At 44.5% G+C, this 21,113-nt stretch overlaps 2 protein-coding genes across 5 annotated transcripts in view; one reads left to right on the top strand and one right to left on the bottom strand.

Moving 5' to 3' along the window:
- The window catches only part of LOC101942945 (transmembrane protein 214), a 25,069-nt gene extending 24,453 nt beyond the window's left edge, over positions 1 to 616 (bottom strand). The window contains exon 1 of the mRNA XM_065582376.1: positions 581 to 616. Within this exon, the coding sequence (XP_065438448.1) occupies positions 581 to 616 (36 nt within the window). The remainder of the gene's footprint in view (positions 1 to 580) is intronic.
- The window catches only part of LOC101951390 (Gfo/Idh/MocA-like oxidoreductase domain containing 1), a 344,332-nt gene that overhangs the window by 78,749 nt on the left and 244,470 nt on the right, over positions 1 to 21,113 (top strand). The gene's annotated exons all lie outside the window — the stretch shown is intronic.

The following is a 21,113-nucleotide window of genomic DNA, read 5'->3' as shown; positions in this document are numbered from 1 at the left end:
GTGTGTTAAATAGCATGTTTTGCTGAATAAATCAGAGAGGTTGCCGGCAGCCTGCCACAGTAAATATGCATGTTAAATCAAATCAGATCTGCAGCAATAGTAAAGATTTAATGGTCGGGGTTTGTTTTCTCCCTACCATAAACATGGAGATGTGAGCACTTCACGTTGAGAACATCTGTGGACTGGGCAGGAGGTGTCAGGAGCTGGATCTAACATGCAAGGCTTCTCTTCTGTGGCCAATTAAACAAATTGCAGCAAAACAGCATTTTATTAGTATTTGCCCATAGCAGTCGCCTGCTGCAATAAATTTCCTTCAGGCACACTCGAGAAAGGGGGGGGGGGGAAATTGGCACGTTAACTAGTGAATGGTGGAAAGAGAGCACCGTGGCATAGCCTCTGGGGCTACTGAATATCAAAGTGCCTGTCTCCAAAAACAACTGCTCTGCTTTATCATAAACATGGTGAGTTATGAGATGCTGCCCTGCAAACCATGCACAAATAATAATAATGAGGAGGAGCAGGGAGAGTTGGTTTCCCCAGGCAGGGGGATGTTCAGAGAAGACTTAATAACAAAACTTACCCTGATTATTCTCCTCTTTAGGGCAAGTTCTGCCATTATACTTTAAAATTCTTTAACAAGTTCTTTTTTCCTCTCTTGTTTCTTTGTGCTTTTATTTTTAGCACAAGTTTGGCTTTTTTTTTCTTTCTTTCTTTCTTTTTTAAAGGCTTAACTGCTCTCCACAAGTAGCCCCATGGGGGGGGGCCAAATTAATCCCTGATGTAGATTTGTTGAAATTAAGTGAGGGTTTCAGCAGACTACTCAAGTGCTTATAGTTAAGCACACATGTCCGCATGCATGGTTGCGAGGAGAGGGTGATATGTATTAATACAATGAAGTTATGGAGCCGCGTCCTCTCTTAGTGTGAGATGTGAGCCACACTCCCATCTTGTATTTTTTGAGTGATCAGTCCGAGAACTGAAACAGGAAAGTAATGGCCTCTTTTTCTCACTCTGTTCTCTTTCCTGGTCCAGCGCATCACCATCATGTTGATTGATACACCATCACTACTGAAAACTGGCTTTCTTGTACTGCACACACACAAAGTTAGGATGCACTTGAGATCAAGCTGTCCTCTCCAGAGAGGTCCTGGGACAGTAGAAAGTATCAATAAATACCCAAAATAGCTGACGTTAAGGCTAACGGATGGCGTTCATGCCACACAAATACTGTCTGCCTGTGAAATGTTGCAACAAGAAATCACCTATTTGTTCCTTGGTTATCTCCATATTTTACATTTTAAGCTCCATCCATATCTAGATAGTGTCACTCGTTAGCCTGGTAATTCCTCATTTTCAGAAGCAATTATTGACATCTTCCAGTTTCACAGGGTGTCTCTGTTGTTATGGGTTCTCCCCCCTCCCCGGCTTTTTCAAGGCTGCTCAGATAAAGAGATAAATAACTCTAACAACATTTCTGATTGATAGCAAATTAATGCTCAACTCTCACGCCTTTTAAACTGTGTCACTTTAGACTGCCTAAAAATTGTATTTTCTTTTTTCCAAGAACAACAAAATCGAGGCGGTTTATTATTACCAGACATTAATTATCTGATTGTAATGAAGTAGCTGACCAGATTGGCTGTTGATGGATTATACCGATGAAATTGTATTGCCGTTGATACATGGAATATGTTTAGATGGCATCAACCTTTTGACTTAAGCACGGATTTGATTTATACCTTATTAACATAATTCCCAACACGTTGCTGCTTTGAAAAAGAAAATGAGTGTCTAACCAGAAGCTAACAAGTTTAATGGCTTGCTTGAAGGAAAACATAGCCATTGACTGAGCATAACTAACTACAGGCATTAATGTGTTGTTGTTTCATTATAAATATATATTTAAAAGGAAAAGTTTGTATAAAGCTTCCATAGGCTGTGACTGCTCCTCTACCTCGATATAACGCTGTCCTCGGGAGCCAAAAAATCTTACCACGGTATAGGTGAAACCGCGTTATATCGAACTTGCTTTGATCCACCAGAGTGCGCAGCCGCGCCCACCCCTCCCCCCCCGGAGCACTGCTTTACCACATTATATCCGAATTCGTGTTATATCGGGTCGCGTTATATTGAGGTAGAGGTGTACTTATAAAAACACTACACTAAAAGGCTATATCTGAGATCCTTCTATACTTAGCGATGCAGACGCTGAAGCACAATAGCCTGTTTATGAAACTATCTGTATTTTGAGTTGGGAGACATGAGCATGGTGGTGGAAATTAGATTTGGGGGATTTCAAGTCTACCTGATCCCCAGGGATATTGCCAATTGTTTGCAGTGCTTTGCTCTTCTAAAGAGGGGCGATGACGATATGGACAATATCAAGCTCTTATACAGCATTCTACATCATCAGTTCTCAAAGCACTTCACAAAGGAGGTCGGTATTGTTACCCTCATTTTTCAGAAGAGGAAGCTGAGGCAAAGTGACTGTCCCAAGGTCAGCCAGCAGAGCAGTGACAGAGCTGTGACTAGGAGCCAGGGCTCCTGAGGTCCAGTCCAGTGCTTTAGAATATAACTTTGAAATAAGTGTGTGTAAAGGCCCGGCGTATATGTGCAAGGAGCTGTCTTTTTGTTCTATGTACGTACAGTGCCTAGCACATTAGTGGGATCCTGGTCCATGACTGGGGCTTTTAGACACTACCATAATACAAATAATGAAGAAGAAGAAGCAGCAGCCTCATAGCATGAGGCTATGGACATGTTCAGGCTGCAAAACATGGCTGCCATTTACTCCCATTTTGCAAATGTTGGGTGACTAATGATTGCTAAAGTTTTCTACCAGACAGGTCCTAGCTAAGTGGCTGGCAGATCTTTCTCTCTAAAGATAGTCCCATTTTGTCCTTTAAATCCTGTTGCGTTCTATCATGTCAGCAGGTAAACAAGGCAAAATACCTGAACACTTCTGTACATTTCTGTGAGTACAGGTGTGAAACTAGCTCAGCTAGTGAAAACGCAGGAATAAATGAGAAATTCGAGGGAGGGTGTATGAGAGAGAGAGGGAGGAAGAGTTGAGATATTGCAATCATAAAACCAACACTGTAGAAAGCAAGAAATAGTAACCCTGGACTTTGAAATCACCTGGGTCCAAGTTCTGCACTGAGATCCATGCACAGCACAGCAACACCTGCTGATTCCTTAAGAAGAGACTCAGCAAAATGTTTCCTCCTTTTCCGGAGAGAGCGTCTCTTCAAATGCTTTCTCCACCGTTCTGAATGTTGCAATCAGACGAAATTTGTATGGGGAGGTGGGGGGGTGGGTATAGTGAAAAGTATATGGGCTCCCTTTACAGGAGGCAGAACTACACTTTCAGCGTGCGCTTAGTCCGCTAGATCAAATTATTCTGAATACACGAGTACAGTCACTTCAGTATGGCCATGCTGTGTGGGGGTGCACCGAAGTGCCTCCGTGAAAAGCAGTGTTGCTACGTGGATGGCTAAGACGATGGTGAGCCATGTCTTGCTATCGCTGCTGCTGCAATTGTTCCCTTGCTCAGTGTGGAGACACGTCCCAGTTGTTTTTTTATGAGCCAGTACCAGCTTTGCAAGTCTTGCCTTCGGAGCTATGGCACCGAGCGCCCCATCAGTGTGCAGCTCAAACCCATCTCCCTCTCTTGGGCTGAGCCCAAGTCTGAAAACTCCAAACTTTAGGCGGGTTCTAATATGGATCACGAGCCCTCAACTTGGGGGATTTTTCTGAGCCAGGGTTTCGGTTGAAATACGAAGCTTGGTTCTAGAATCAGCTTAGCTCTGAACTTCGAGTTGGCCTCATCTCTTCCTTGCCGGAGCTTTAGAACGCTGCAAAAATCACTGATCACTCTCCTAAAAGCCGAGCTTGCTCCCGGGAGCTTTGGTTCGTAATTTTGAAAAAGCCCAGTTCCAAAGCTTGGGCCTGGCACTGCCGTCCTTCCTCGGGCAAAACTCCCATTGTTTCTTTATTGCTCTGCATGACGGTTTTGTCTCTGTTTCCAGTGTCTGGAGTGTCCTCCTGCCTAGCACTTTGACACCTTGGGCTTTGATTAATGAGGAGCTGTCCCCTGCCCTATATGAATCCCAGTTAGGTTTGGTGCTTATTAATTACAGCACAGCGCTGTCAGCACATTTAGAACCGGGGGTCCTGTTTTTCTAATTCCCTCTTTTTATTTCCTGTTGCTTTCATTGGCTTTCCTGCCCTTTCTCTCTCCTCCTCCTCCTGGTCACTGATAGATGAGGTTTCAGCGGCAGTAGATGTCATGCTGGCTGAGCCAAAGGTCAGTGCTGGTAATGACTCCAGAAAAAGCAGCTGTTCAACAACTGACCACTTTCACGGTGTGGCCCCAGTTTCTCACCTTCTTATCTGCTTCTACTCACCCGGAGCTGTGTCTCATGCGTGCTCCTAAGCCCAGACTTCTCAGGCTGCACTGGGAGAATCTCTCCCTTTCCCCTGTATATAAGCAGCGTGCATCTCAGTTTCCTGTACTCATCGCTCACCCTTGATTTTGTAAAAGCTTTTACAGTTCAGGTGGAATCTGCATCCCCTTGGGATATATTGGAAATTAGGGGTATGTTACACTGAAGACACATTTTGGGGTTATTTTCTTTGCTTTTGTGATTGTTGCTTCATTGTATGATGATTTCTTAAAATGCTTCCAAAATTATTTTTGTAAAGAAATCATGATTTATTATGGATAATCTGGAGCAAGTGAGGGCAGCATCTGGCTGTCGTTGTTCTCATTTACATTGTAGTACTGCTTGGATGTCTCAATTGAGAGTGGGGCTCCATTGTCCTAAGCACCATACAAACACACAGTGAGAGAGAGTCCCTGCCCTGAAGATTTTACAATCTCACTAGACAAGCAAAGCAGGGGTGGGAGAGGCTCGGAGCAGGTAAGTGACTTGCCCAAGGTCACACAGCAGGTCGGTGTCAGAGTTGAAAAGAGACTCTAGGTCTCCTGATTCCAAGTCTAGTGCCCTATCCCCTAAATTAGATTGATCTTGCTACCACTGAAGTAAATGGGAGCTTTATCATCAATTTCAGTGGCCACAGGGAGGAGACTCTGGGTATCCATCCATTGCAAGCCCCAGTCAAGTTGTTTCTATACCATGTGTGCAATTCAATATGTTAACGATGATCTATAGAGTCCCATACACTCTGGGCCCTAAGTGCCTCTAGGTCCACTCTGCACCTTCTTTGACTTCCATGTGTGACACGGGCAGAGCAGAGTGGAGAAGTGCTGCCATCTTATTGGACAGAGAATGTCACTGTCCATGTGTTGCCAGGCGCTGATCCAGCGGTGCCCATTCCGAGTGCACACCGTTTAGAAGTATAACCCAAAGTGTCCATGAACATACAGGAAGCAGCGAGCTTCAATTGAAAAGCCTTGCTTCAGTTGGGAAGGGACAATCTTGGGGATGTTATGACGGGTCCAGAATAGAGAGAACATGCAGTCCCACTTAGAAACGCAGGCACGGCATATGCAATGCAGCCTCTGGCAATAAGCACACAAGTGGGTTTTTACCCTTTCACTAGCCCCTGGCTCCACCTCAGATGCAAAGTATGGGAGCCGCTAATAATAGGCAAACACACACATCGCTGCCTGAAGTCACTTACCTGATAAACACCTTGGCGGAAAGGGGCAGGCATGATAACAAGGGGAATATCATCCTCCTTAATCTGATTTTAAAACTTTTTGCTGATAACAGGATTGCATTTTGGTTAGCAATCACTGTTCAGCTCCTTTGCACGATGGAGGTAAACCCCATTATGATTTATACTGCCCTCCTGCATCAGCTCTCTCTGTTTTCCGTCGTACCTCACAAATAATAAGGCAGCTCGTTTGTTTCCTAATGACAGGGGTTTCCATACTGAGCAGATTAAGAAGGAGGAGATTAGAAGATTATACACCAGGCAGGATTCACAGGTTCACAGTTTTGTTGGGCTTTGGAGAGCCAACGATTAATATGTTTTATAAATGAAACTTTTCTTCTTGTGATGGTGCTGGTGATTATCGAATTTAGACTTTTCATTGTTAATTGTGCATTTACATAGTGATTTTTCATTTGAGACGCTCAGAGTGCTCTAAAAAGATGGGTAACTATCGCTCTCCCCCTTTTTCTGATGGCAGCAGGATAAATTCATAGCTTGGCCCAAGTTCACACTGCATTCTCAGTCCTGTGCCCTATCCACTGGGCCACGGTGTCTCAATGGACTTGTGACACCATACGACCTCCCTGCTATATGATTTGAGTGAAAGGACATCAGTTTATTTCAGTGTTGCCCCACGGATGTGCTCTAGGTCAGGGACTGCCTGTTGGCATGAGAGGGGAACATTTTGAAATGAAAGAAATGTTTCAACTTTTTAGCAGAAGAATTTTTTCCAGCTGAAACTAGTTGCTGAATTTGACAAGAGTTTGTGAAAAGTTTTGATCTACCCAAAATGGATTTTTTTAAGCCAAAAAAAAATTAGTCTGAAAAATGTCATCCAGCGCCACTCAGAGTATTTAATGGGTTAATATTCATAACATACATGTGAGGGAGGGCAGTTCTATTATCCCCATTTTACAGATGAGGAATGAGATGCACCGAGATTAAGTGACTTGCCAAAGGGCACGCATGAAGTCTGTGGCAGAGCAGGGGCTCAAACTCAGGTGTCCTAAGTTCTAGGCTAGTCCCCTAACTACTGAATTTCTTCACTCCTTCTAGTGACCAACATTACCAATTTATGGCTGTTCACTGGAATAGGTAAAACAAGTTGGGTAGATGTCAGTGCAATTCCTAATGGATGGGTGACTACCACAGTTGACACAAACTTACTCTTTGGTTGGCCATTTCAGCAGAGAGGCCAGGGATTGAATTACCATAGAAACCAAATATCTCTCTCTCTCTCTCTCACACACACACACACACACACACACACACACACACACACACACACACACACACACACACACACACACACACACCCTGCCCTGTAGAAATTGTCCCTTCATCTCAAAAGGGGAAGCACGTTGTTCAGAGCAACAAGTGTGGAGCTGTCCCTGCCCTGCCTGCTCTATGCCAAAAGAAGGGGCATCAACCACCAAAGGCGGTCCATCTGGCATCTCTCCCCAGCACTACTTTCATTTTGAAACAGCCATTGGAAACAAGCCACCTTCTGGGCCTTTGGAAAGAGGGGTGTTCTGATATTCAAAGGTACCTGCAGAAACACTGGCATAAAAAAGAGCTATTTGGGGTTCTCGGTCACCCATCTGATCAGCATTTTGCATAGCTCAGCGTTCCCCAGATCCAGCGAATCCCTTAAAGAGGAGGGGGCAAGGAGAGCCTCCTCTCCAACTTACTTACATAGGTGGTCATTCCGAGACGAGTTAATCGACTTTGGCTCCTCTAACAATATTCCTAGCCTGCCAAAAACAAAACAAAACAATGCAAAGGGGACTGTTGTACTAAAAGGAAAGGAGAAAAAAAAAGAGAGAGATTCCTGGCAGCCTGGATTACATTAAAATTTAGGAGTTAATTAAATTACAATTTGCTGTGCTGCCAGTTCCCACGAAGCTGCAACATCTGTGGATAGATGGGAGAGAGCTGGTCAGGAGGATGCAGCCAAACCTGGAACACTCAAAAATCACGAGCCTTTTAAAATAACAAATTTGATTATTTTTTTATTTACCTTGTGATGTTTGAGCCATTAAGGCTCCTTTCTTAAAGCTTTCCTCCACCGCCAGAAGGGATAGAAACTTTTTCTTTTCTTTTTTCACATGCAAGCTAAGATTCTCACATACTCACCTGACTCAGGAGCTGTGTTTAACAAAAAACACCAAATATCACCAGGCTCGTGATAAAATCGTGAGAGTTGGCAACACTCTTATTACCTATTATCCTTTCACCCTGGAGGTGGGCTTTACTAGAATAGGTTTGGAGGCACATTGGAAGGGTAGTGTAGGAGAAGTTTGCATTGCTTCTGCCTGTGTTTGTAACTGTTTTGAAGATTTCTGAGTCTGTAAGACCTTTAAATCCAGCTGTCTGTCTCTAATCTTTCTAATGTTTATAATTTTTTTAACTGTCTATTTCCTGACCATAGCCAATTTTTGCAGCCAAGTTATTATTAAAGCCTGAAAATAGGAGATTTCAGCAAAGAGAAGTGCAGATACATGCACACAACCTGAAGAGTAGCAGGCAAACTGCTCTGTGGTAATAAGCTCCATGCTGTGTTTAAAAAGGGCACTTAATTTTTCATTCTTAAATGCTGTGATGCTCTTGTCTTCCAGCTTCACCAAAACTCCTACATGGAGATGGATGGGCCATCCTGAACACAGTCATCAGAAAGATTAAGCCAGGACTTGTCATTTTTTTATATCACTGAGCAGTCAGGTTGACAAGTGATGTCCTCTTAGCTCCTGGGATGCGTCCGGCACCTTTAGTGCCAGTAGTAAAAAGGACTATAAAAAATACCATAGAAGAAAGGGTAATGATGAAATTTAACTGCTCCCTAGCACACACCTGGGGTCTAGTAATCTGGAAATAGGGGGGTTCGGGTGCTTCATCTTTTACTGCCTTGTCCTTGTCTGTGAGTTTAAGGTCCTTCCACTGAACCAGAACATATTGTGGTCAGTGCAGAGAGCCAGTCCTTGGCCCCTCTGAGGACGATAGCCTGTGGAGAAGGACAAGGACATTTCACTTCAGGCACAGTGGAAGCTGAGCACTTTGCCAGTGGCAGCCTGGAGGAAGTAAACAATCCGATTGGGGTTTCTTTCCCCTTGGTCGTGGTGCTTGCAACAGGGAGCCCCTCACTCCATGATCTCTTTCCTCTCACCCATCTCTGATCCCGTCATGTGCCGAGAGGGAATGTTCTCATCTCTCTGCGACACTGTCTGGAGTCGCACTGAATAGGGAAGGGGGGATTCTGAAGTCCTCCATCTCCTCTCTCATTCTGGTTCAGCATTCATCACTCTGACCCCTAAAGAGGCACAGTATGCTAGGGACCGGGCTGCTTTCATGAAACTCATAGGGATCTTCAAAGAAAGGAATATGAACACGCTCTGAAACTATTACCGTCCTATTCTACACTCCCTAGTTAACCCCCCCTGCCTCCTCTGCAAAGAGAACAAACAAATGCCCTGGCAATCCAGCTGCAAGCTCAACTTAGAATAACAGTAGATTTCTAGGAATCTTTTGACTGCATTGCCTTGTTTATGCCATGTGAGCATCAGTTCGAGATCTATTGCACCTGGCAAGACGTTCTTACTTTGCATTCATTAACTGCACTTCTTTTTCGGGAACCACAGAGGCTCACCAAAAACGATAAGACTAAACATTATCTGAACACTTTTGAATGTCAAATATGGTTCCATTAAGATTCAGGTCTATTTTGGGTGCAAGATCTAGGTCAGTTCTTAAAGATCCAAAGTAGTTTGTTGGAGGATGTTCTACTAAACCATCTGCATTTTTTTGTCAGTTAATTTCCTCTTCCAATGGGGAAACATTTAAAAGCATTTCTTCCTATTATTAGAAGTGAATATTTCTGGTAGCACCCAAAGGCTCTAGTTAGGATGAGGGGCCCATTGTGCCAGATGCTGTACAAACACAGAGATAGACTTGTACCCTGTTACAATCTAAGACAGGGATCCCCAACGCGGTGCCCGCGAGCGCCATGGTGCCCGCCGGGGCATCTATGTGTGCCCGCGTACCCGCCGGCAGACAAGCATCCGCCAAAATGCTGCCAACAAACAGCGTCATCTAGAGGCGTCGCCGCCGAAATGCTGCCGATTTTTGGCGGCATTTCAGCGGCGACGCCTCTGGTGGATGACGCTGCTTGTCGGCGGCATTTTGGTGGCGACGCCTATTGACATTGCCACTTCTTGGCGGCATTTCGGCAGGTGCTCGTCCGCCGGCCACGGTCCACGGTGGCTCGTCGTCTGGCACCCGCCAGACAAAAAAGGTTGGGGACCACTGATCTAAGACAACAAGCACTATTCAAAGGGTCAAGGAGAAGGAGGGAATTTGATATGTATTTTAGAGAACTACTACTACAGTATTCCTGTATTATGCTTCTAGATTGTGGTCTGTCTTCATGTTGTTAATCTAAGAAACAGCTTGTACTAAATGATCATGCTAAGTTACATTTATAGACCTTTGCATATAGCACTTATTGACCTTTTTTCAAGCATCATAAATGCATAATAGAGTGTATGTGGCGAAGTTTTCCCTACCACTCCATTAATGGCGGTTAAACCTTTCATCTCTGTGGCAGAAATGGACAATGTGTCTCTGTGGGCAAGGATAGTCTCTCTGTATAACTTGTGTTTTATTTACAAGCAGATGGGGAAAGCTTTCACCAACAGAGGCGGAAAAGCCACTCGTTTGCTTTCTTTCCTGTGTCACCCTCTTCCCATTTTCTCTTCCTCTTCTTGCCCAGTAGGGCACCATCCATCACCGTCTTCTCTCTCCCTCTCCCCCACCCCACCCCCATCAAAATGCTACTACGTGAATGTACTTTACTCCCAGGGTCTGCCCCGTGTCCATGATTCTGAGCTGTGTCTGCTGCTTAGGGCAAGATTGAGAACACAGCCTAGGTGAAAGGGTCGGGGAGTTCATTTACCATAGCTAGACACAAGCCTGCCCTTGCCCTGCTTACAGGAATGGTAACTTACAAATGCACTGAGGCTTATGAATAGTGCTGAATCTTTCCTATGGACTCTAGCACTTCCTGTACGGTTAGGAGGTTTCCGCTGCAAAATGTAATTCCTCTAGTAGGAGGAAATTTTATGCCATGCTTAGTATTAGGAAACTGATTAGACTGTGTAAGCTCTTTGGGGCAGAGACACAGACTTCCTGTTTGCTCTGCAGGACACCTGGCACAGTAGTGCCCTGGTGCTGACTGAAGCCTACTTACAAATAATAAGTTGTAATCATAATGTGTGAGGCATCCTCTAGCATAGCATTGAAACAGCTCTAGCCATCTAGGGGTGAAATCTCAGCAAAACTCCCATTATTTGCACAGCTCCACTTGTGAGTCAATCAGATATTATGTCATTGGAGCCAGGTACGTACCCAAAATAGATTCCTGACCTCACTGGCATTCAGACCTCAAATTAAGGTCTGTGCCAGAAGGGATGCATGTGGGGGCAGGGTCCATTTCCCTCCCCCCCAGATTTGTACTGAGCATGCTCACACAGACCGAGCATGCATCCCATTTCCAATCCCCGGAGCCGCTGGTACTCCTCTCAGAAGGAGCGTTTGAAATTCCGACAGCCCTTTGCGTTGACACTGTTGGCATCTCACCTGTTCCACTTTTGAAACACGCCCTTATTCCTGTACACCTGTATTATACCAAATTAGAGCTAGATGCCCCCTACCTCAGGCCCATGCTAGAGTTTTCTATTATCTAGCCACCTGAGTTTCAATTAGGCTTTTGCAATATGAGGAGGAAGGGAGTGACGAAAACATGTTTTGCCTGTCAATGCTTCTATTTCAGCAGTTACTTTCCAGGGTCCCTATTAGTCAGAATTGAGGGGCTTTTCTGAGATGGCAGTGAAAACCAAATGAAAATTTGTCACAAGGTGGGTGGAAAATCAGATGAACGTATTTTGTTTTCCTTGCTCATGATTTCAGTTTTTATTGACAGCTTGCAAAGTTTTCCTAGAGCATGTTGGGGAATTGGTGACTGAACAAGGCTGTGTGACGTGTGTAAAGTTTATAATCTGGGTCAAAAAGGACATGTGACAGATGCTTCAAATGAATTTTTTAATGCAACTGTTGATTGAGGACTGTTAAATAACCGACAACAAATCTCCTAGTAGTGCGTGTTAAGGAAGTTGAGTCGCTGAATTTGTCCTTGCTCTCTGTGTGTGTTTAGTTATTGCTATGCAACTCTACTAATTTTGCTAACGTGCCATCAGTTTTTCAAGCTTGTTGCCGGTAAACGTACTGGATACTCCGTGCCCTCTTCCTACAGAAAGTTCCTTGCCTTGTTTCCTCCCTACCACTTCTCTCCTTTTCCATTCCCATGCCAACCACCATTGTCCTTACAGATCCTTCACCCTGGCTACCACCAGGGTATTGTGATGGTGGGTAAAATCCCTCAACAGAACAACTCACAATAGGGGGAGAGTTTATCACGGTCAGAAAAGTGGTCTAGTACTTGGAACTCCGGACCTATGTTCTGTAGCTGCTGATGTGCTGGGTCGTCATGTAAATATCATTCTATTGCTCTGTGCCTCGATTTCCCATCTGCAAAATGGGGGTGTTGATGTTCTCACCTCACAGAGGAGCTGGTTAATGTGTGCACCGCGCCTTGTGATCCTTGGCTGAAAGGTGCCATTGATGTGCAAATTTATGTTTATGGCCATTAGCTTCACTTATGACAGAAGAGAGGGGATAACTCATGAGTGGCACAATCCCCACTGTCTAAATTATTCCTCCTCCTCCTCCACAAATGTCATAGCAGAGATTAGCCATCATGTGTTCTTAAGTATCCCATTTATCCCAAATGACTATGAGCATGTTAACGGCTTTTAGATTAAAATGAGCATTTATGCTATATGCCAACTTCCTTTTCTGGTTCAGCCCCTTTACTGCCCCTAGTTTTAAGGATTGTGGAAGACATCCAATTTCAAGGCTAGAGTAAAGAAATAGAACTAAATACTTTTGTGTGCATCAGCAAACTCGCAATTTCATTTTCCCAGGTAAACAGTTTTCACCCCTCTGTTCCAGGACAACTTTAATCCCTACAAAATTATCTTGATATCGGTTGCCAATCATGGATTCCTTTCCAATTAACCTCAAAAAACACCAATTAAAGAAGATAGTGCAGCCATCACGTAAGAATACGATGCACCAAAGCCTTCAGAAATGCTTTAGCACCAGAGATCTAATGATAAAGGTCAAAAGTGGGCCGCACTGCAGAGTTAGATTTTCATGGAATCCCCTGAATTAATATAAGCTTGAGCCCACAACGTCTTCTGAAAATTTAGGCTAGATTTAGTTAAGCTTCTAATTACCCAGTTAAATTTGTCTCTGATTTGGATAGAGAGTTTCAAACCTGCTTGATCGCAGATTCAAGGCAGGGGAGAGGGACACCTGGACATGGAAAAGAAATGAGAACAAGGTGACAGGGCAGCCTTTCTCACAAGACTTTCTCTGTCATAATTCCATCCAGGTTGGGAGATACTATCAGACTAGCCCTTTCTCTTGGTGTTTTCTTGTTAGCGCCGGAGTTTGCTGGCTCCAACTCAAACCAGGGGCCTAATGCTCCCATCTTAAGATAGAGGCAACATCTAGTTCTCTCCCAGCAGGAGACGAGAAGTGAATGGGAATTACACTCATAACCTGCTGTAGAAGAAGAGAGTCTCCTACTAGAAGAGTTGCATACAAATTGGAGAGAGAGGGAGGGTACATCGAAACTTTTGAGCTTAATACATTTAAATTTTAGGCAAAGGTTCTGCAGTTGGTTCCAGTGGGCCTAAGCCACAAAATTCAGATCTGGATCCAAATTCCCCAAAGTATGTGTGCAGGGGGTGCAGGCTTTATATCCTAGGGTTTGTTTCAACCTACTATGGAGAGAGATGTCAGAGGCTCTGAGCAGATCTATACAAAGACACTGGTAAAAATGCCCTTAGTGCTTTAGACTAGTGCTTCTGCCCATGCTGGTAGCACTTATGGGAATTTTTAAGAGGAAAAATTCCAGTGCAGAGACATCCTTGCAGCGTAAACTTGTGTCCCTATCTTCCTCCCTTTTGTTGTTGTTTAGTAAGTGCTGTAAAGTCGCTTTCTCCCATGACGCTCCAGCCTTTTGAAAGGCAGTGCTGTTCCAGAGAGTATCTGGTAAAAGAAAAAGCAGTTAGGAAACCCTGAAAACACATGTCTTTCCCAGCCCAAAGCAATAGAGGGTCCTGTGGCACCTTTAAGACTAACAGAAGTATTGGGAGCATAAGCTTTCGTGGGTAAGAACTACACAAGAGGAAAAATGGACACAAGTCAGATATCAGGAATGGCAATATACAAAAACCTGTAGGAGAACACTTCAGCCTCCCTGGCCACACAATAGCAGATGTAAAGGTAGCCATCTTACAGCAAAAAAACTTCAGGACCAGACTCCAAAGAGAAACTGCTGAGCTCCAGTTCATTTGCAAATTTGACACCATTAGATCAGGATTAAACAAAGTCTGTGAATGGCTATCCAACTACAGAAGCAGTTTCTCCTCCCTTGGTGTTCACACCTCAACTGCTAGCAGAGCACCTCACCCTCCCTGATTGAACTAACCTCGTTATCTCCATACTGATTTATACCTGCCTCTGGAAATTTCCATTACTTGCATCTGAAGAAGTGAGGTTCTTACCCACGAAAGCTTATGCTCCCAATACTTCTGTTAGTCTTAAAGGTGCCACAGGACCCTCTGTTGCTTTTTAGATTCAGACTAACACGGCTACCCCTCTGATACTTTCCCAGCCCAGTGTCACCAGCGAGAGAACTGAAAGCAAGAGGAAATCTTTCTGAATTTGAGACATTCTGAACAAAGCTTCCAGAAAGCCAGTGACATGGAGTTGGGAGAAATCCAGTCAGGGCTTGGAGTACATTCTGTGCTTGTCCCCACCCAGAAGTCCAGTGGATTAGTATGAATCTCTGTGTACTTGAGATTCCAGTTCCCAAACGCGTGTCTACTGCATCATGCGAGATGCTGAAGCAAATCTGCACATATTTACTCTGGACCTGCTAAAGCAATTATCACATGGGGAAAAGTCAGCTGACTAGTTAAAGCCTATTTATCTAGGATCATAGGAATTGCCACAACAGCTGAGCCCATTGCGTCCATCAATTCCAGCAGCCTGCCTTTGGCCCTGGCAATTGCCTGAGGCTTCAGAGGTATAAAAATGCACTGACAAAACACACCTGGCTAATTCATTTCTATTTAGAGTTGGGCACCAGAACATACTGGGCATTGTACACAGTCCAAATTACAGATGGTCCCTTTCCCAAGTAGCCTACGAGCAAAGATAGAGTAGATGGGAATCCCACTGGCGGGAATAGCTAAGATATTTTAAAAGTGTCTGTTTTAATCATATCATTGTCTCCTCTGTGGTCATCACAGAAGTAACACGCCTCCGGGAAAGGGATCGGAAGGTGGCGGTGGGGAGAGAACCTCAGTAACAATGAAACCTTCCTTGGAGGTTTTTAAGTCCCGGCTTGACAAAGCCATGGCTGGGATGATTTAGTTGGGAATTGGTCCTGCTTTGAGCAGGGGGTGGACTAGATGACCTCTTGAGGTCCCTTCCAACCCTGATATTCTATGATTCTATGAAAGCCTGGAAATAGCTGTTAGAGAAGTGGAACAAGGCGGCACTGAGGCTGGTGCCGTTGATAGAACGGAGGAGTGCAGGAAGATAGAAGGTCTACAATGTAGGGCAGAGTCACGCTGGGCTTTGAAAGTGAAGGCAATAAGTTGAGACTGGGGGTAGGTCTTCATCACCAAGTTAGCTCAGGTTATGACACTCAAGTGAACTCCTCTCGAGTTATCCTACCACTAGTGGGAGCGGCCATTCTGCAAAATAACACTCAAGTTGCACAGAGTGATTGTGTTAGCAGCACAGAGTGGTTGCATTGGTGGCTGACGAGTGGTGCTAACTTGTGTTGTAGTTCATCCTCCCTGATGGGCCAGCCGACTTGAGTTAAAAGTGCCACCACACTCAAGTTAAGGGTGTTTGCATGTGGACGGGACTCACGTTTGGGGCAACACTCAAGTGAACTCTGCAGTGAAGACAAGCCGTAGATGTGATGGAGAAGGGCGAGCCAAAGGAGAGAGCTGGTGCTCTCTCTGGGATGACAGGGAATTCTTTCCTGACCTCAACAGAGATCAGCTGAGGCCATGAAGCAGGTCACACTCCAGGTGTTGGCCATGGAATTATCCACCCTCCACTTAAATCCAACTATGCTATTGGGCTGCCTGACCTTTCAAGGGCAGTTAGCAGTGAAGCCGAAACCCATTAAACTTCAGAGAAATAGCCTCTCCCAGCCAATTGCTGTGCAGTTCAAAAGTACGGTGCATGTGTGCTTTAAAGCCTGAATCCCATTCTCTTTGCAGATGCCCCATTTCACCTTGCCAGCCGAACCCTTAATTCCTCGGCTTGCCCTTTGGTGGCCCTCCCGAATGCACGGAGATTTAAGTGAATATAAAACGGGGACGTTTCTGATTGAGGCAGCAGATTAGGTTTGGCAACTTCAATGTTCTGCTTGTCTAGCTGAGTCACTAGCACTTTAATAGCAAGTTAAAAAGAAACAGGTTAGCATATCTTAACATGACAGAACTTTGAGAAGATTGGACTGCTTTTCTCCTCTCGTTAATGTCCCTCGGGGCCCAGAGTCTCTTTAGTACTAACACAGTAACGAAGGCCACAGCCTATTAATTGCAGTGACAATGATAAAGGAAGAGTCAGAAGCAGCTATTTGTCTTTCATGTAACCTCGTGCATCATCACAAGATAAATGAAAACTCATTTTCTGCTTTGATTCAGTCTAATTTTTCAGGGCCCCCGAGGCAGGTTGCAGGAACTGTGTGGCTTCATCCCCATAAAAGTGCTGGCCCCTGGGTTCAAAGGTCAGGCAAAGTGCAAGCCGCCCGTGAAAGCCTGTCTCTCCGCAGCATCCCAGGGGTGACGTATAAGCAGGAAGGGGTCCGCTGCTCATCATCATTAAATCCCCATTGAAAGGTGTTGTCCAGGGCCTGATAGATGACACACATGGCAAAGCTTCTCCTTGTCTTCCATTGCCCCTGGTCACCTTCCCCAAGGGACCTCAGCCAGACCAGCAATTTGTGACCTCTCTGCGAACGCATACAGAGACAGATTAACTTTTAGCAGGAATTATTAGGGAAACCTGCCTCCTCCTAACCCTATATTCAAAGTGAGCACTGTGTCTTCAGGCAGGTAAAACTCCCTGCCCTTTGGATAGTAAGGGATTGTGGGGGAAATACTAGCACATTTAGTTCCCCTGCTTTGGGTTCACTAATGTTCTGAAAATAGAATTCACTGACATTATCTTAATTTATATTAAATTAAATTAATTTATATCAACCACCTTTTTTTATCTACATGCAGAGCTGTTTAATGGCACTGGGCCAAATCTCTACTGGTGTAAATGGGCTAAACTCCACTGAACTATTATTGTTGTAGTCTCGTCGCACCTAGAAGACTAAGGCCTAGTCTTCACTTACCGGCTGGTCCGGCGGCACGCCATCGATGTTCTGGGATCGGTTTATCGCGTCTGGTTAAGACGCGATAAATCGATCCCAGATCGATCCCGGAAGTGCTCACAGTCGGCGCCGGTACTCCAGCTCGCCGAGAGGAGTACGCGGCGTCGACGGGGGGAGACTTCCGGCCGCGTCTGGACCGCGGTAAGTCCGGACTAAGGTACTTCGAATTCAGCTACGTTATTAACGTAGCTGAATTTGCGTACCTTAGTCCGAAGTCCGGACTAAGTGGGGACCAGCCCTCAGTCACAGGAGCAGGACCCCATTGTGCTAGGTACTGTACAGACACAGAACAGAAACCCAGTGCGTGCCCCAGTGAGCTGCACCAGTTAACGCCGGTAGAGACTATAACTTACTCCTCTCCCCATCTGTCGTTTTGTAGCACAAATGTCTGTCATATTCAACAATCTCCATCTGAATCTCCCAGTGTTATGAGGCCCAATCCTGCAGACACTGCCGTGACTAATCCTGTTGACGTCAGTGGGGCTACTTGCTGCGCTAAGCACCATGCCCTGTAGTTAGTGTGTGCAGGATCACACCCTCGGTTTTCAGCCAGACTGTTTTCCCTAGTTGGGGGGTTGTAAACAGCTTTGCCCATGCAAAACATGCCATTGCATTAGAAACAAAACCCACCACACGCCTCTGGTAATTGCATGTGTAGTTAATGGTACATGTCATACACAATTAGCCTCTTGTGGTCAACAGGAAGAAAGTTTTGCATGTGCACATTGTATACACATTTTTTGAAAATTGAGTGTACAATGTACAGTACATTAACTTTATTAATCATACTGTAATCGTTGCATGCCGCACTGATTGGTTTTCCACAAACACCTAAAACAGATTAAAAATTGTACAGTATGAAATGCGTTTCCTTCCATGTACTAGATTAGCTGGAAATAAATATACGCCCAGAAATAGATTAGCATAACAAATAGACCCCTGATCCTGTAGCCCTATTGGCTTCGATCCGCCAATGCGATGGGGCAGAGCCCGCATTTAAGTCACAAGCACGGGGTCTAACTGTACAAATGTTGTTGCAAAGTAAGAAACTATTGGCTCGATCCAATGCCCAGGGAAATCAGGGGAGAGGCCACCATTAAGTCAATAGCTACCGGATATGGGACTGTGAGAGTAAGGCGACTGCCTTTTTTCAGTGGGACCTCTCAAGTGACTGAGTAAAGGCAGCAGGATTAGACTCTAAATTGGCTTTTATGTATTAATTAATTTTAAATTATAAACCAGGAAAATGGGACAAAGAAGCAGGGAACGGTAGCTGATATTGGACAGCGAGGTGTTCACACACTGCCGTACAGCTTGAAGGCAAGTTTGTAAAACTGCTATGGAAGAGTTACTGCCATAACTGGCATATCAGCATATTTTTATTGCCAGTGTGTTGAAATTTTGCACTGATACAGCAAAGTGGCATAAGACTGCACAATAACGAGAAGGCTAAATCCGTCCCCAAAAGCCTGATGGAGCCATGCTAAAAGTACGTTTGGATTTTAAATGAAAATATCACTCGCTTCCTAAATGCTGGATAAGACAATGCCACCGGGGCATTTTCCCCAGTGCAGATTTACTAGCGTCTGCTCCAGATGAGGCCAGCAAGAATCCTAATCCGGGGGAGATTTGAATGTTATTGGAATTCATTAATTTTCGCCTTGTTGATTTTCCTCTCCCATTCTCTTTTGGGGAAAAAAAAGCCAAAACTTAAATAAACCAACGGAAAGTTTGGGTCTTTGGAAATATCAGTGGAAGCTTCAGGTGTTTGGCGCCTCTGAAAAATCAAACTCTAGGGCCCCAGTTCTGCCCCCTGTGACTGTGCAGAGCCTGAATGAAGCCAACGGGACTCCACATGGACACAGAGATGTGGCTATGCTGAGGTCATTGCATGATCAGGCTTATGCATCTCAAGTTGGGACACTCAAAATTCGTAGCCATCTTTGAAAACATTAACCAAGGGGATCCATGGTCCGGTGATATGGTGGCCGTGTACTGAGCCACGTTCAGCAAGAATGCATCTCTGGTGAGACCTGCCAGAAGAAGTCCTTTGTGACCCTACTTGGCTGGAAAGATGTGGCATGGCACCTCCAGGATGAAAGAGAGAAATGTGGGGAGACCTAGTGAATCGCTGGCCTTTGAGAAGGGCACAAAGGATCTCAGAGATGCTGGTGAGGCATAAAAGAAGAGAATTAGCAGGAGCATTCAGTGCTAATATTTGGCAAAATGAAATGGAGATCTAAACATCACTCTTATGGTGATTACCCCCATTCTGAGGGACAAGCTCTGACTGCTATTTAACACAGTTGCTGCCCGTATTAAATAGGAAAACACTGTCGATTTAACTATTTAAGCCTGTATCTCAGACAAGCAGGTTGATACAGTGGCATGATGAGAGCAGATTGCTGTCAGGGCAAGCCAGCCTCAATCACTCAGTGCGTGGCCAGCTTTATTTATTTATTTTTTAAATCATAGCTCGGTAATTTGACACCGTGGCCTGTGTTTAGCTATTGGGCAACTGTTGTTCTTTTAAAAAGCTGGCTTTTACTAATTTTTCCCCTCATTCAGGCGGAAGTTAGTCATTTAAAGCTTCTTAAGTCCTGCACCCCTGCAGCACTCCACCGAAGAACAGTAATAATAATATCTGTCTCTCATAGAGCACATCACTTAAGTCGATCACAAAGCACTTTACAAAAGGTCAGTCACATTATCTCTATTTTACAGATGGGGAAACTGAGGCTCGGGATCAGGGCCTTAATCTGAGGATTAAGCAATTAAGTCTCAAGCAGTAGCCCATGGGACCGTCTCTCATTTGCACTGCAAGTGGCCATTATTTCACATTGGGTGAAACCCTGGCCCCACTGAAGTCAATGAGAGTTTTGCCATCAACTTGAATTGGCCCAGGATGTCACCCTTTATTTTTTAGGGTGGGGACTGGAGGGAGGCATTAGTTTTGCTGCTGAATGGCACGAATTAAGGACCTTTAAAACTTTGCCTGCACAAAGCAGGCAGCCAACAGAGGGGCACACAAGAAGACCCCAACCAGCCTGTTTATAAAACAGATGCCATGAAGCTCTCAATCCTGGTTAGATGGAAGTGCAGGATCAGAGCCCATAAAGATCCTGCATTGTTAAAGCAAAAGCAACTTGTTGGTTTTGAACCTTTTTGCTTATGGGAATAAGTACAACACTCAGCCCAGTTGGGGGAATTGTTTTCCCATATGGCAGTGCCCACATAAGCCTGTTAATATCCATCCTGGTCTGTTGCTATATCCATATTCCACCCCTTTTGGGGGAGAAAGATTATGAATTTATTACACTCACCTTAGTGAAGCAGGATTCTTAAATACAGCCTCTAAGAAGAACAGAGAGAGTATTTTATATACAAGGCTTGTTGCTACTGAAATCTACTAACACTTTTGTCTGTAGACAGACTAATTTCCCACACTGGCATTTCCTGGATTGATTCATTTTTTAAAGAATTCTGGCTTGGCTCCCCCTTTTTTGAAGTTCGTTATTTATAAAGGTTCTGAGAATTCTGGTTCTCAAAAGCGCAAACTGAAAGAAACATTTAAATAAAGCAAGCATTGTTGATGGTTTTTTAATTTTTATTTAAAGGAAGAAAAAGAGAGAGAGAAAGTGGGTCAAGAAGAAAGGGAATTCAAAAGCAAAATGAGAAGTAAAGACAAAATAAACACAAAATATTCTTCAGTGGCAGAATAGCAGTTGTATGTCTCTCTCCAGTTTTCTGCTGTTCAAGGGGAGAAAAAAAAAGAGGCTTTGCTAACACATTCAAATGAATTTGATATTCAATCAATGAAGATTAACTTGCCCAAGGT

Source organism: Chrysemys picta, chromosome 2 (assembly GCF_011386835.1).
Source record: "Chrysemys picta bellii isolate R12L10 chromosome 2, ASM1138683v2, whole genome shotgun sequence".
NCBI lineage: Eukaryota > Metazoa > Chordata > Testudines > Emydidae > Chrysemys > Chrysemys picta.
The sequence above is the reverse complement of the archived record's forward strand: the minus strand, read 5'-3'. Positions and strand labels throughout refer to the sequence as shown.